This window comes from Rhinoraja longicauda, chromosome 15, assembly GCF_053455715.1.
Source record: "Rhinoraja longicauda isolate Sanriku21f chromosome 15, sRhiLon1.1, whole genome shotgun sequence".
NCBI lineage: Eukaryota > Metazoa > Chordata > Chondrichthyes > Rajiformes > Arhynchobatidae > Rhinoraja > Rhinoraja longicauda.
Window position 1 is genome coordinate 17616421 of NC_135967.1, and position 15734 is coordinate 17632154.

The following is a 15734-nucleotide window of genomic DNA, read 5'->3' on the forward strand; positions in this document are numbered from 1 at the left end:
AGAGGTGGTAGTTAGACTTGCAGTGTCTGTGGGATCATGGTAACCAAGGTATAAAATGAGCACAACATGGAGTGGGAGACATCTTGGGTGTAGCCAATTTGAGAGGGGTGTAGGCTTTGATAAGTGTCAGGCTTTAATGAGGAGAACGAGTTGTGACTGGGTAGCGTTTTCTTTCCTTTCATAGAAAGGACTGCAGATCAAAATGAGATAAAAATTATGGCGGCCAAGACTGGCATGCTACTTCTGCAGGACATGGGATTCAGGAACATATCCAAAGTCCCTGGTGAGCATAAACAGCAGGAGTAAATGGAATTTATCCTGACGAATTAGGGTTTTTGGATATGTCCTACACTTATCTGTGTCGGACATATCCAGTAAATGGTGATATTCAAAAAATATTATCAACAATTGAGAGTAGTTGAATCCTGGTCTATAGTTCCCCGAAATTGGCAGTACAGTGGATAGGGGGGTGAAGAACACATATACCATGCTTGATCTGACAGGTCAGGGTATGTAATATAAGAGTTGGGACATTATGTTGCAGCATTTCAAAACAATGGAGCAAAAAAAAGGCCAGCTAAACTCAGCAGGTCAGGCAACATCTGCTAAGAGAAATGGGCAGTAAGCATTTCAGGTTGAAACCCTTCATCTGGAGTCATAGAGTGGGGTAGGGGGAGGAATGGTGTTCGAACCAGGACGTCACGGAGAGAGTTGTCCGTGTTGAAAACAAAGGAGTGGGATGGGGGAAAGATGTGACTGATGGAGGAATCGCATTTAAAGCTCCTGAAATATCGAAAAATGTGCTGGATGCAGAGTCAAGGAGTGAAAAGCAGAGATGAAGGAGGGAGGCGAGAACAGGTGCGTGATATAGAGGAGGTAGATGTTGCGGAAATAGAGAACAGATGTTGTGGAAATGAAGTATGAGAAAAAGTTCCTTGAAAGTGGCATCACCAATGGATAAAGTGGTCAAGGCAGTTTTCAACACATTGGGCTTCATCAGTCAGGGTATTAAGTATAAAGGTTGTGATTTTATGTTACAGTTGTACAAGATGTTGGTGAGGCCATTTGGAAATATTGTGTTCAGTTTTGGTCACTCTACTATAAGAAATGTTGTTAAGCTGGAAATAGTGTAGGGAACATTTACAAGGATGTTCCCAGGACTTGAGGGCCTGAGTGATCTGGAGAGGTTGGACATGCTAGGACTTCATTCCTTACAGTGCAAGATGATGAGGAGTGGTCAGATAGGTTAGATGCACGGAGTCTTTAACCCAGAGTAGGAGCATGAAGAACCAGAGGACGTAGGTTTAAGGTGCGAGGAGAAAGATTTAATAGAAACCTGAAGGGAAACTTTATGGTTCTTGGTTATCACGCAGAGGGTGATGGGTATATGGAATGAGCTGCCAGTGGAGGCAGATGAGCCAAGTACTATAACAACATTCAAAATAAATTTAAAAGGTGCATGCTGAGGCAGAGGTTTAGAGGTATATGGGCCAATCCCGGGCAGGTGGGATTTAGATGGGGCTTCTTGGTCGACATGGGCAAGTTGGGCCGAAGGGCCGGTTTCCATGCTGTAGTTCTGCCAGGCGCAGGATCATTAGTAGAAGGGAATTAGTTGGATCTACATTCTAAAATGAAATGGAGGGCTCTACCTTATTGGGAATGGAGTGAAGAAATAATGGACACCCATAGTAAAGATGAGGCAGTGGTGGCCAGAGATTTCGAAATGGTGGAGAGCAGACGAGGATGAAAGTGGGAAAGGACTGGACAAAAATGGACTAAATTCTCTAGATACGAGGAGATAAGATCAGCGAGGCAAGAGTAGGCAGATGTGGAGACCTGTGCATTTGTGGGGGGGGGGGGGGGCAAAGAGGGGGATGGGGAGGAATGAGAGTGGAGAGGGGAGTGGAGTAGTCAAGGTGGTTTGTGACACATCAGCAGTTAGAAAGGCAAAGATTGTGAGAGGGTAAAGGGCCGGGGGGCTATCCAAGAGGAAGAGGGGTGGAGGGTTAGGTCATTTTATCTTCGCTCAAACTTAGCTCCAGAACTAAAAAAAAATTAAATTACTTTTAGATAGATACATGGACAGGAAAGGATTAAAGAGATATTGGTCAAGTGCATGCAAGTGCAACTAGTTCGCCACAAGCCACTTGATCAGCATGGACAAGTTGGGTCAAAGAACCTGTTTCTCAATAGTGCTTTTATTGTCACATGTTAATTGTTAGCACGGTGAAATTATTTTCCTTACAAACAGTCCAGTAGAGTATAGCTCTATGACTCAGAGACTAGTTGCAATCTGGGATGCATTGCCTGAGGTGAAGGTGAAGGCGGGCGGTACTCTCAGAACATTTATCTGGATGAGCACTTGAATTAGCAAGGTATCGTGCACACTTCCAGATTCGGGGGGGATTTTTTCCCCAGTTGTTATTGGGCAATTGAACCATTCTATCAACAACTGGAGAGTGGTCCTGACCTACTATAGATCCTCGGACAATCTCTAATCAGACCTTACTGGACTTTATCTTGCATTAATTGTTATTCCCTTTATCATGTACCTGTCCACTGTGCATGCTTCAATTTAATCATGTACTGTCTTTCCTCTGACTGGTTAGCACACACCAAAAGATTTTCACTGTACCTTGGTACATGTGACAATAAACTAAACTTAAGAAGGGGTTGGACCAAGTGCTTGTACGTGGGATGTGAACGAGGTTAGCATGTTCATGGCAGTCAGATTAGGATGAGGCTATGACACGAACTTCGAGATAGATGCACAAACCAATATGAAAATTGTACCGGCTGAAACCGACCGCTCTCCTAGGAGCTATGCAAAGTTGGCATCTTGTCTGCGGTAACATAGCTTTGATTTACGGCAGATTTTCAAAATAGCAAGATGTTTCAAAGAAATTCGAAACAATCCAAGCCAAGTTCGGAAAAGGCAAGTTTATATTTAATAGAAACAAAGAACTGCAGATGCTGGTTTATCCCAAAGATAGACACAAAGTGCTGGAGTAACTCAGTGGGTCAGGCAACATCGCTAGAGAAAAAGGATGGTGATGTTTCGAATCGGGACCCTTCTTCAGACTCCAATTTTTTGGGGTGAGTGGTGGGTTTGGAGCACAAGGGTAAGTGAGTTTAGAGTAAGAAAGAGTAGAAAAGTCAAGAAGTTTTATGTCTCGCTGACAGTTAGAGATTAAAAAGTCCACAGAGGGTAGAAGGATGTGCGGGTGAGTCAGGAGGAGGAATGTTGGAGATGGGTGAATGTTGGAGCCAACCACGCGGAGGCTCTTGGTTTGGAGCAGAGCCTGGAACTCAGCAGAGTCGACGGCCGTGGCGTGCGGGGGAGAAGAGGGGATCGGCTTTAGCAAAAGATTTGATGGAGTTTGCATGGCTGGAGATACATTGTGAACTAACACAGATGTCAAGAATGGAAGCTGTATGATGGGCATTTCAGTAGGAATTGGGTCAAAGGATCAGGAGGTAGGGCAAGGATAAAAGACTTAGAGAGGACATGAGAGGTAACGCAGTGGAGATCGTTCTGAACTAGACTAAAGGATAACCTGATTGGATATGATACGATAAAACTTTATTTATCCCTGGAGAGAAATTGATCTATCAACAATCATAAAACACAAGATACATGAAAAATGAAATTAAAATGACGAGTGGAAAGGATTGGGGATGTGCAAAGATTTGGGGTGGGGGGAAGTCAGTCAACCCAACAACAGAAGGGGGAGAAGTTGTACAGTTTGATAGCCACAGGGAGGAAGGATCACCTGTGGCATTCCGTACTGGATCTTGGTGGAACCAGCCTGTTGCTGAACGTAGATAGACACAAAAAGCTGGAGTAACTCAGCGGAACAGGCAGCATCTCTGGAGCGAAGGAATGGGTGACCTTTCGGGTCGAGACCCTTTTTCAGACTCGCACTCCTCAGGTTGACTAGTGTGAGGGGGTGAGCTGCTTTGTCCAAGGTGCTCCGCAGCATGAGGAGCATCCTCCCCTCCAAGACCACCTTACATGAATCCAACTCCGCCCCAGGACGGAGCTAGCCTTCCTGATAAATTTGTTCATCCTGCTGGCATCCGCGGCCTTCGACCTGCTGCCCCAGCACACGACTGGGAAGAAGCTGGCACTGGTAGAACATCTACAGCATCTTGCTGTAGATGTTGAAGGAGCGGCACCTTCTCAAAATTTAGAGATGGATCTAATATTGACATTGGATGGATCCAATATTAAAATATATTGATCTTTCCCATTTAAACAAAGGTATCAATTGCTTTCAGTTTAGAACTGAAAATTAACCATCACTTATGTTGAGTAACAAAAATCAGAAAACGGGAAGAGTGGCAGGTCATTCAGCCCTTTGAGCTAGCACTGCCATTCTATACAATCAGGGCTGATCTCTCTCAACACTATATTTCCGCCTTCTCCCGATATTTGATGCATTGTACATTTATTACCTTAAATACATTCAGCCACTTGAACTACACAGTCTTCTGTGGTAATGAATTTTACAAGTTTGTCACTGCCGTGTAGAAATTACTTTTCATCTTAGTTTTAAATATCGGACTCGTTATCTTGGACTGTCACCACGTGTTCTGGACCACCAGCCACAGCAAGCATCCTCTTTGTGTAAGAAGGCACTACAGATGCTGGTTTATACCAAAGATAGACAACAAGCAGTAGTAGCTCAGCAGGTCAGGTGAGAAAAGAAAGAAGAAAAGGAAGAGGTGAAGTTTCAAGTCGGAACCATTCTTTAGACTGAAAGATAGAGGTGGGGGAAGGGTGGAGAAACTGGGAGCAATAAAAGGACAGAACAAAACAGGGCTGGCAACAGATGACCTCAGGAAGGGTAGAGTACATAACGGCCCATTGTTGGCTGGGGAGTATGTGCTAACGACAGGGATACAAGGAAGTGAACAGTGGAACTGAGAGGACAACAGGGTGGGGGAGGTGGGAAGAAGAGGGGGAATGCAAAAGTTACTTGAAATTTCTTGAAGTTACTGAAGTATCCTCTCTGCATCCAATTTGGCTAGCCTCATCAGGAATGTGTACTTTTCAGTGTCAACCTTCTCAATCCTCTAAACTTCAACCAATACAGACCGAGTTGCTATGCGACAGAACCCCGCCTCATGTCTGGGTCCTGCTATCCCAGAAATTATTTCAGTGAACCTTCACTGCACTCCCTCTGAAGCAAATATATTCTGTGTTAGATAAAAAACAAAACTGAGCACCTTCAGATTTTAATTGTTGAAGTTTCATACTTTTCTTGCCTTTTTCTCTCAAACTAATTACTTTCCCCATTCATATGTGATTTAACAATGAACTTGCCCATTCTAATTTATACTTATTTATACTAATTTATACTTCCTTTTCAGTCCTGGTTTAATATTCTTTCAATGTGATACTGGGGCTCACGTTGCCGACCTTCTTGTGGTGAGCCCTGTCAACTGACCTCAGTCAGGCGAACGACAACAAACAGAGACAGCAGAAGCAGAAGCAGCTTCATAACTTCTGCTGCCTTAAACGCAAGAATAGGAAGAAGAATGTGATACTCAAATATTTCCATTTTTACACAGAACTTCAATGTCCAATGTTCCCAGCTGCAAAGCTCAAGATCATACTTTTGGCAATTTGGCACACAAAAAGCTTAAAACTTAAATGCGCAAGTTCAATAAAGCAAAAACACTTTTAGACACATTGCCACAGCAAATTATGGTCCATAGTCATTCTGGCACAGTACAGTAAGTTAATGAAGTGTTCAATGTTGTGAAATGTCACATTCAAGTATGAAATGGTTCCTGATATTAACTTTTGTTTGGAAAAGTTAATGGCACCCATATATCATGTGATGTAATACTAAATTTTCTGCCATATCTAAATACACTGCCATATCTTGACGTATTCTTTCATTTCTCACAATAAGAACAAAGAAACCACAAAATCTACTGTTTGAACTCTATTCAAAATTACAAGTGAATCTTTGGGTGTTAAGCGTCTTTGAGTGTTTAGAAAAGCGCTATATAAATGTAATGCATTATTATTATTATTATTATTCAGAGAATAGAAGGGTGTTTTGCAAAAATAAAAGGCAAGTTTTCAAGTCTGGGATTCTTAAATAGAACTTCAGTTGTTCTCTATTCAGAGATAATTGTCTACATTGTCACATCAATGTTTGCCAACTACAAATTTGACCACAGTGTTAATTCAGACTGCTGCTTTATAAATTGTTCTAGATCTTTAGATATATAGCCCATTTACGTGCTATTGGAACTTTGAACAGTCATCATATCTACATAAAATAATAACGATAACACATTTACTGATGTGTCAAAATTACCTGTAAATGTATTGCGTAAATGAATTTTACAGACTAATTTCCAACCTCAATAAAGACAGGTAATAATGTGAAACTTAACATTATGTGAAATAGAAAGGAGGATTCTGATGAAACAGCATACAACTTACCAGATCGAGGCTTCAGACCAAATGGTACAGCTGCGGATGATGCGGAAAAGGCAACGGACCTGCCTTCCTCCTGTGACAGGACACAATGTTTAAACAAATATTTTATTTTTGTGAAAGCCATAACTCTAGAATTTTCAAAAAAACAAATTTCAACATCTATATACTAAAACTCTCGTTTGTCTGCTCCTGAACTACAGCCAAAACGGTACACGATAGCACGACAATTTTAGGCCGTCGTCCCTTTGGTGCTAATGGAAGTTTAATTGAAATCAGTGTTATATTTTTTAAGTTATTTACATTTTAAAGTTTAAATCTATCTCCTAGGGAGGGAGTGGGGTGGAGGGGAGGAGGGAGGATAAGGGGGGTTGAGGGGGATGGGAAGGGGGTAAGGAGGGGTGGAGGGAGGGGTAGAGGGAGCGGGAGGGGGGGAGAATGGAGGGGGAAGGAGGGAGGGGAAGGAGATGGGGAGGGCAGGAGGAAGAACTTAAATAATTGCACCCTCCCCCCCCGGAGGACCAGCGGGAGGACGGGCACCAGTCCCAGCGGGCCCTGCACCTAACCTTCCTCCCATGGTGCAGCACGCGGCAGAGGATCCACAAGATGGCGCGGAGCTGCAGGAGAGACTTCAGCTACACGCCCGACTCACAGGAGAAATGGGGCCGAGGTTAGTGCCTTCTTGCTGTCCACTCTCACCCACCCACGGCCCCGGGAGACACTCCCCGCCCAGCAACGGGTCCATGCCATTGCCGCCGTTCCCCGCCGCAGATTGCAGCCAAGCTGCAGGAGACGCTTCGGCTCCATGCCTGGCCCCCAGGAGAAACGGGGCCGAGGTCAGTGCCATTTCCGTCCCCCCTTGCCCGCACACGGCCACGGGGGCACTCCACGCACAGCAACGGGTCCACAGTTGGGCTGAGGGAGGAGGAAGAGTAGGGGTGGGGGGGTGAGGAAGAGGGGAGGGGAGAGGTGTGTGAGGGGGAAGGAGAAGGGGTGAAGGGGATGGGTGAAGGGAGGGGGGGAGGGGTGAAGGGCGGGGGAGGGGGGTGAAGGGCGGGGGAGGGGGGGTGAAGGGAGGGAGGGTGAAGGGAGGGAGGGAGGAAGGGGAGAGGGAGGGAGGAAGGGGAGAGGGAGGGTGGAAGGGGAGAGGGAGGGTGGAAGGGGAGAGGGAGGGTGGAGGGGGGAGGGAGGGTGGAGGGGGGAGAGAGGGTGGAGGGGGAGAGAGGGTGGAGGGGGAGGGGGAGAGAGGGTGGAGGGGGAGAGGGAGGGTGGAGGGGGAGGGTGGAGGGGGAGGGTGGAGGGTGGAGGGGGAGAGGGAGGGTGGATGGGGAGGGAAGGTGGAGGGAGGGAGGGTGGAGGGGGGGAGGGTGGTGGAGGGGGGGATGAACAGTGGAGGGGGGAGGGAGGGCTGCACCAACGCAGGGACCATTTGGACCCAATGGGTCCAATTGGTCTCGTTTCATTTTTAAAAAAAATTGTTACCTTCTGAAATTTTTATTGGATTAGTTAATTTACAATAAGAGTATTCTAATGAATGGACATGGAATATTTAGAAAGCAAAATAGAAAGTGTATAAATGCGGTTACGATACCTCAAACGATAGGCTGCGTATAACCTGGACAGAAGGTGAAGAAGATATGATCTGAGCAGATGTTGCCGAAGGCATGGATGTAGTTTCAATATCTGACTGTAATGGTAAAAACAAATGCAAATAAATCAGGATATTTAATTAATTGAGAAAAGGCTAGACAAAGTACTTTCAGTACACTATGTTTTTGTTCTTAAGACATCCACGACTCAGTTGACAGCACACTTATCTTTCAGGGAGAAGTTATCCTTGAATACAAAAACCTAGTCTGTTCTTACAATGTAACACAGAGGAATGCCGCAACAAGGGAACAACTGTCTTATAAATTTTACTGCAAGATCACATTATAGACAATAGGTGCAGGAGGAGGCCCTTCGAGCCAGCACCGCCATTCAATGTGATCATGGCTGATCATTCTCAATCAGTACCCCGTTCCTGCCTTCTCCCCATACCCCCTGACTCCGCTATCCTTAAGAGCTCTTTCTAGCTCTCTCTTGAATGCGAGATCACATTCACAGATCACACACTGTGATCAAATGACACGTTTTGAAGAATATTAGAGGAACTGTCTAAGTCCTGGCCAATATTGACTCCCAAATCATACCAAAAATATTTACATCATTAAAACATTTGATGTACGTAAGTCCACAGTATATTTTAATCATAAGATATTGAATTTTGTTATTCAGATAGAGGTATCCTGGCAATATGAAAAATATATCAATGCGAGTGTCTTTCTTTACCAACTGAAAAAGCAAATGAAGGTAACAAAGAAAATGATTTTAATCCATTTCCTTTCTATGTAGATCTGCCATTTCAAATCTCCAGATCAGGGGGTTCTGAAGAATTGCTCAGAGACTTAGGGGTGATGTTTCTTTTCCTCTTCATACTTTAAAATTATCAATAACCAGCTTGACATTCATCAACAAAGTATGATTTTCAACATTGAAGTAGGTTCGGATTATGCATTCCAATCAATTCTAACACAGAGGCATGTGCAACAACTCATTTTAATGAATGAGACAAGTCCAGATAATTTGTGATACAACCTACTTTAATCTGAATTTTATTTAGCTATAAATCAATATCTTACATTTTAAGAGTGTTTATTTGTCATGCAGCCTTACAGGTACATCAAATATGATTTTTATTGTTCAGGTTCATATCCAGTATACAGGTCAAAGAAATACTCTTGATCAGCAAGATATTGATTTACAGCTTAATAAAATGCAGCTGAAAGTGAGTTGTTGAGAAAGTTATCTGAAGACCATTAAATGTAATCCATCTGCCTGATCAAAATGAGTGTAATACTTTAATAAGGCAATGATAAGACAATAGACAATAGGTGCAGGAGTAGGCCATTCAGCCCTTCGAGCCAGCACCGCCATTCAATGCGATCATGGCTGATCACTCTCAATCAGTACCCTGTTCCTGCCTTCTCCCCATACCCCCTCACTCCGCTATCCTTAAGAGCTCTATCCAGCTCTCTCTTGAAAGCATCCAACGAACTGGCCTCCACTGCCTTCTGAGGCAGAGAATTCCACACCTTCACCACTCTCTGACTGAAAAAGTTCTTCCTCATCTCCGTTCTAAATAGCCTACCCCTTATTCTTAAACTGTGGCCCCTTGTTCTGGACTCCCCCAACATTGGGAACATGTTTCCTGCCTCTAATGTGTCCAATCCCCTAATTATCTTATATGTTTCAATAAGATCCCCCCTCATCCTTCTAAATTCCAGTGTATACAAGCCCAATCGCTCCAGCCTTTCAACATACGACAGTCCCGCCATTCCGGGAATTAACCTAGTGAACCTACGCTGCACGCCCTCCATTGCAAGAATATCCTTCCTCAAATTTGGAGACCAAAACTGCACACAGTACTCCAGGTGCGGTCTCACCAGGGCCCGGTACAACTGTAGAAGGACCTCTTTGCTCCTATACTCAACTCCTCTTGTTATGAAGGCCAACATTCCATTGGCTTTCTTCACTGCCTGCTGTACCTGCATGCTTCCTTTCAGTGACTGATGCACTAGGACACCCAGATCTCGTTGAACATCCCCTCTTCCTAACTTGACACCATTCAGATAATAATCTGCCTTTCTATTCTTACTTCCAAAGTGAATAACCTCACACTTATCTACATTAAACTGCATCTGCCATGTATCCGCCCACTCACACAACCTGTCCAAGTCACCCTGCAGCCTTATTGCATCTTCCTCACAATTCACACTACCCCCCAGCTTAGTATCATCTGCAAATTTGCTAATGGTACTTTTAATCCCTTCGTCTAAGTCATTAAGGACTCAAGGTCACTAAATTATTTGCTTAACATGTACATGATTTTAGTTTACTACATAAACCTGCTGTGTCTTCCATTCTGCCCAACACCACACGTAGCATAGCGGCACAGCCAGCGAGAGCTATTGCCTTACAGCTCCAGCAATTCAAATTCAAACCTGATCTCTGGTGCCATCTAAGTGGAATTTGCACATTCTCCTTATAACCTCATGGGTTTCTCTGGGCACGCATTCCAAAGATGCATGGGCTGCTACATTAATTGGCCGCTGTAAATTTCCCCATTGTGACAGTGAGTGGTAAAATCTGGGGGTAATCATTGGGAATTTCTGGGAACATTAAAAAAAAAACTGGGATTATTGCACGCTTAGTATGGGTCAGCACAGACTGTGGACTGAACAGTCCATTTCTGTGCTGTGCATTACTATGATCAGACAGAAGAAAATAGCCTGCTTGATTTGACACCTCATTTATCATTACATTTTCATTCCCTTCACTGCCAATGCAATATGGAGCAGAGGGGTGGATATGAACAGGTGCTCGAGATCTAATGGCGGCCTCAGCACGGTAGAGATCAGAATGCCAGGCTACAATGGAACCTTCCTTATCGGTCGGTTTAATAACAATATTGGGATTGTTACTGATTGAGTGGAGGGCTGCACATTCAGAATGAAGAGTTTGCAGTGCTTAAGGTTGTAGAGAAATTAAGGCAGTTGATGGTGCACTGGCCGTTAGAAAAAAATGGTCCAGAAGGTAGATGGTTGGCAGGGGGAAGCTCAAAGGATGGGAGTCGCTGCAAATGTAGTGAGGGCCAGCAGCATTAGTGGCCCTGGGCTGTGGGCTTACAGGAAGGCTGTGAAGATCGGTGGTCAGAGGCCCTGGTCTGTGGGCAGCCAGGGAGATGGTGCGGACGGGCAGGTTTTGTGGCCCAGGCTGGGATGTGACCAACGAGGTGGCATTCAGGCGCACGGCATGATCTGCTAATGCGGCAGTGTGGGGAGCATGGTTGGGTAGTATAGAGCTTATGAGAGTTCTGGTCTGTAGATGGGCACTTGCAATACTTAATGGCGATAGGTAAATGAAGCTGCACTAATTGAATGTGTGGATCCAGCAGAGGATGAAGTAGAGTTGAGGTCAAGACACATCTGGGTGAGTGAGGCCTGGAACAATGTGAGGGTCAGAATCTAACAATGCATGGCCAAGAATGAACGTAGTGTGTGGATGAAGAACTAGTGCGAGAACTGATGGATGGAGTTTAGATACCTTGGTTGGGCTTGAATTGGGAGACCTGGAAACAGAGCTGGACACGAGGGACAAAATGGTGGGGCGGGCAATTGTTGAGGAAACACACATGGCTGTAGTAGTAATTCTGGGTCAGAACATGGTTGAAGAGCAGCAGGAATCACAGATATGGAGCAGTGAGAGAGGGTCTCTCAGAACTCCCAGAGGAAAACTTCTTCAAAGTAAGCATAACTTGAGGAGATTTCACAGTGGAGCAACAAAATGGAGACATAAGGAACTGTTGATGCTTAAATCTTGAGCAAAGCAAAGTGTTGGAGTAAGCGAGTGGGTCAGGCAATGTCTGGGGAGGGATTGGATAAACAACATTTCAGGTTGGGATCGTTCTTCAGACATTGCCGTGGGGAGAGAAAGTTAGAAGAGGGAGGTGGAGGTAGGACATAGCCTGGTAAATGATAGGCAGATACAGGCAAAAGGGAATTTGATTTGTAAATTGGTGTAGTAAATGACAAAGACTAGAGATAGAAACATGACAAAAGGGTATCAGATAAAGAGGGATAAAATGTAAAGCTAGATGGAGGAACATAGGTGGAAAAGGACGGGACAGGGGGAGGGGGATGAGGGAGAAAAAGGAACAGTGTCCTGTGTGCCCCCCCCCTCCCCCACCCCAGAAAGGGGTAAGGGGTATTGCTAAAATTGAAAATCCAATGTTCGTACTGTTGGTTTGTAAGCTTCTCAAGCAGGTTATGAGGTGCCTTCCTTCCAGTTTACGTGTGGACTCTGGTGGTAGATGTTCCAGAAAAGAACGGTCAGTATGGAGATGAGAAGGGGAGTTAAAACAATTAGCAACTGAGAGATCCAGCATGCCTTGGCGGACTGAACACATGTGTTCGGCAAAAGTCGCCTCGTCTGCATTGGTCTTGCTGATGAAAAGGAAGCCACATTGTGAGCACCAAATGCATAGACGGGATATTCTTAAATAGGGAGGTCAGACGTATACACGTTATTCCATTGGAGGCCTTTATAATTGCAGTAAAACATATTGTACTCAAACCCCCTTACAACAAAGGCATTATACTATTATGCATGGTAGACACAAAATGCTAGAGTAACTCAGCGGTACAGGCAGCATCTCTGGAGAGAAGGAATGGGTGACGTTTCAGGTCGAGACCCTTCCTCAGACTCTTCTTCTGTCTGAAAAAGGATCTCGACCCAAAACCGCCCATTCCTTCTCTCCAGAGATGCTGCCTGCCCCGCTGAGTTACTCCAGCATTTTGTGTCTACCTTCGATTTAAACCAGTATCTGCAGTTCTTTCCTACACATACTGTTATACATTATACTCTTTGTCTTCCTAATTGCTGTTTACCTGTATATTGACATTCAATGATACATGTACAATCACGTTTTTATTTTCCAAACAGATTAGATTCTCAGTTTTCCATATTATAATCTATCTTCCTTGTCCTCGCATTCATTTAGCCTACCAAGATGTCTTTGAAGCTTCTCTGTATCCTCCTCAAAACTCACTTACCATGCAGCTGAATATCATTAGTTCCTTTTCCAAATCAATGGAGCTCCAGCATCCATCACTGCAGCACCATAGTCGTCATAGATCCCAACCTTAATGCATGCCAATAAATTATCCCTCATTCTCAAGAGCTAATTTGGTTTGATATCTTGTGTGAAACCTTAGGTGGTTTTCTGAAAGACCAAGAATACCATTGATTCCCCAGATCGATTCTGTTAATTGCAAATGTAGAATACCATCAGAATTTGTCAAACAATTTTCCTTTCATGTGTACATGTTGAAGAGCAAACCGATTCTAACGTTCTCTAAACATGTCAGTCCAAATGGTCTGTAGCTCCCTATTTTTCCACTTTCTCCTGTCTTAAACAATAGGGTCACAATTGTCAGCGTCAGAGTGTTACAGCTCCTCCCCAACTTGCCGAGTGGAAACAGGCTCCTCGGCCCAACTTGCCCACATTGACCAACATGTCCCTGCTAAACTAGTCCCACCTGTCCGCGTTTGGCCCATATTCCTCCAAACTAGTCCTATTCATGTACCTGTCTAACTGTTTCTTAAAGGTTGGGGTAGTTCCAGCCTCAACTACCTCCTCTGGCAGCTTATTCCATACTCCCACCACCCATTATGCAAAAAAAATTACCCATTAGATTCCTATTAAATCTGTTCCCCTTCACCTTTAACCTATGTCTTCTGGTCCTTGATATAGTGCCCAGAACTGAACACAACACTATTTCTGTACACTCAAATCCAACCTTTGCCTTCCTATCATTTGGTGAACAGAACTGTACACAGTACGCCAGCTGAGGCTTAAATATTTAATTAACACTTTGTTCTTACATTCTATACTTTGGCCAATAAAGGAAATCATCCAGGTTTTAGCTCTTCAGCAATTTCTGGAATGCACCAAGGGTTGAATTCTTCTACTTCCCAGTATCCTACTATTATTGTTATTTCCTTACTCTCATTTCCCCTTAGTTAGTGCAGCACCTGACATTTTTCTGACTGAATTCCATCTGCTACTTTTCTGTTGAATTATTGTGCAACATTAAGCTTCTTCCTTATTCCCAATCGGAAAGCCAAATGTGTTTATCATCTGAAAATTTCATGGATTTCAGTAAGGCATTTGACAAGGTTCCACGTTGTAGGCTGCTCTGGAAGGTTAGATCGCATGGGATCCAAGGAGAGATAGCTGACTGGATAGCAAATTGGTTCCATGAAAGGAAGCAGAGGGTGACAGTGGAAGGTAGCTTCTCAGACTGGAGGCCTGTGACTAGTGGTGTGCCTCAGGATTCGGTGCTGGGCCCAATACTGTTTGTCACCTACATCAATGATTTGGATGAGAATATACAGGGCAAGATTAGCAAGTTTGCTGATGATACTAAAGTTGGTGGTTTTACAGATAGTGAAGATGGTTGTGAAAGTTTGTAGCAGGATTTGGATCGATTGGCCAGGTGGACTGCGTAATGGTTGATGGAATTTAACACAGAATTAGTGAGGTGTGTATTTTGGGACGTCTTTCAAGGGCAGGACCGACACAGTGAATGGTAGGCCTCTGGGTGGTATTGTAGAGCAGAGGGATCCAGGAGGGCAGGTGCATGGTTCCTTGAAGGTCGAGTTGCAGGTAGATAAGGTGGTCAAAAAGGCTTTTGGAACATTGGCCTTCATCAATCAGAGTATAAAGTAGAGAAGTTGGGAGGTCATGTTGCAGTTGTATAAGACGTTGGTGAGACCACATTTAGAATATTGTGTTCAGTTCTCGGCACCATGTTACAGGAACGATATTGTCAAGCTTGAAAGGGTTCAGAGAAGATTTGGATGTTGCCAGGACTAGAGGGTGTGAGCTATAGGGAGAGGTTGAGTAGGCTGGGTCTCTATTTCTTAGGAGCGCAGGAGGATGAGGGTCGATCTTATAGAGGTGTACAAAATCATGAGAGGAAGATATCGGGTAGATGCACAGAGTCTCTTGCCCAGAGTAGGTGAATCGAAACCAGAGGGCATAGGTCTAAGGTGAAGGGGAAAAGATTTAATAGGAATCTGAGGGGTAACTTTTTCACACAAAGGGTGGTGGGTGTATGGAACAAGCTGCCAGATGAGGTCGTTGAGGCTGGGACTATCCCAATGTTTAAGAAACAGTTAGACAGGCATATGGATAGAACAGGTTTGGAGGGATATGGACTATGCACAGGCAGGTGGGACTAGTGTAGCTGGGACATGTTGGTGGGCGTGGGCAAGTTGGGCCGAAGGGCCTGTTTCCACACTGCATCACTCTATGGCTCTAATGATGCATGCTATTTTGAAGCCAAAATCATTGCCATGGACCACAAAAAGGTCCAGAGCTGACAGCAGTCTTCCTCTCACAAAAACATTTGTCACCTATTTACTGTACTTCACGCCATTGAATCATTTCTGTATTAACTTGCTCGTTTTCTCCCGAATCCAATTGACTTTTACTTTACCAGCGACTTTACTTTATCAAAATATTTACGCAGATCTACAGCTTCATATTGTCTTCATCAATTCTCATTGATATTTTCTCAGAAATTCAGACATTACTCAGAGACAACTATTTTATCATCAGTGCACGTCAATTGTCCTTGATAAATCCACTACTACTGTAATGCCAAAT

General features: G+C 44.2%; 1 protein-coding gene across 8 annotated transcripts in view; it reads right to left on the reverse strand.

Annotated features, from left to right (window-relative positions):
* Positions 1 to 15734, reverse strand: part of lrch2 (leucine-rich repeats and calponin homology (CH) domain containing 2) — a 107268-nt gene that overhangs the window by 32810 nt on the left and 58724 nt on the right. For 7 of the 8 annotated variants that reach the window (XM_078412268.1, XM_078412266.1, XM_078412270.1 and 4 more), the window contains 2 exons: positions 8052 to 8147; positions 6467 to 6536 (listed from right to left, as the gene is read on the reverse strand). In XM_078412268.1, coding sequence (XP_078268394.1) covers positions 6467 to 6536; positions 8052 to 8147 — 166 coding nt within the window. The remainder of the gene's footprint in view (positions 1 to 6466; positions 6537 to 8051; positions 8148 to 15734) is intronic. The other variant, XM_078412265.1, reaches the window with a different exon arrangement.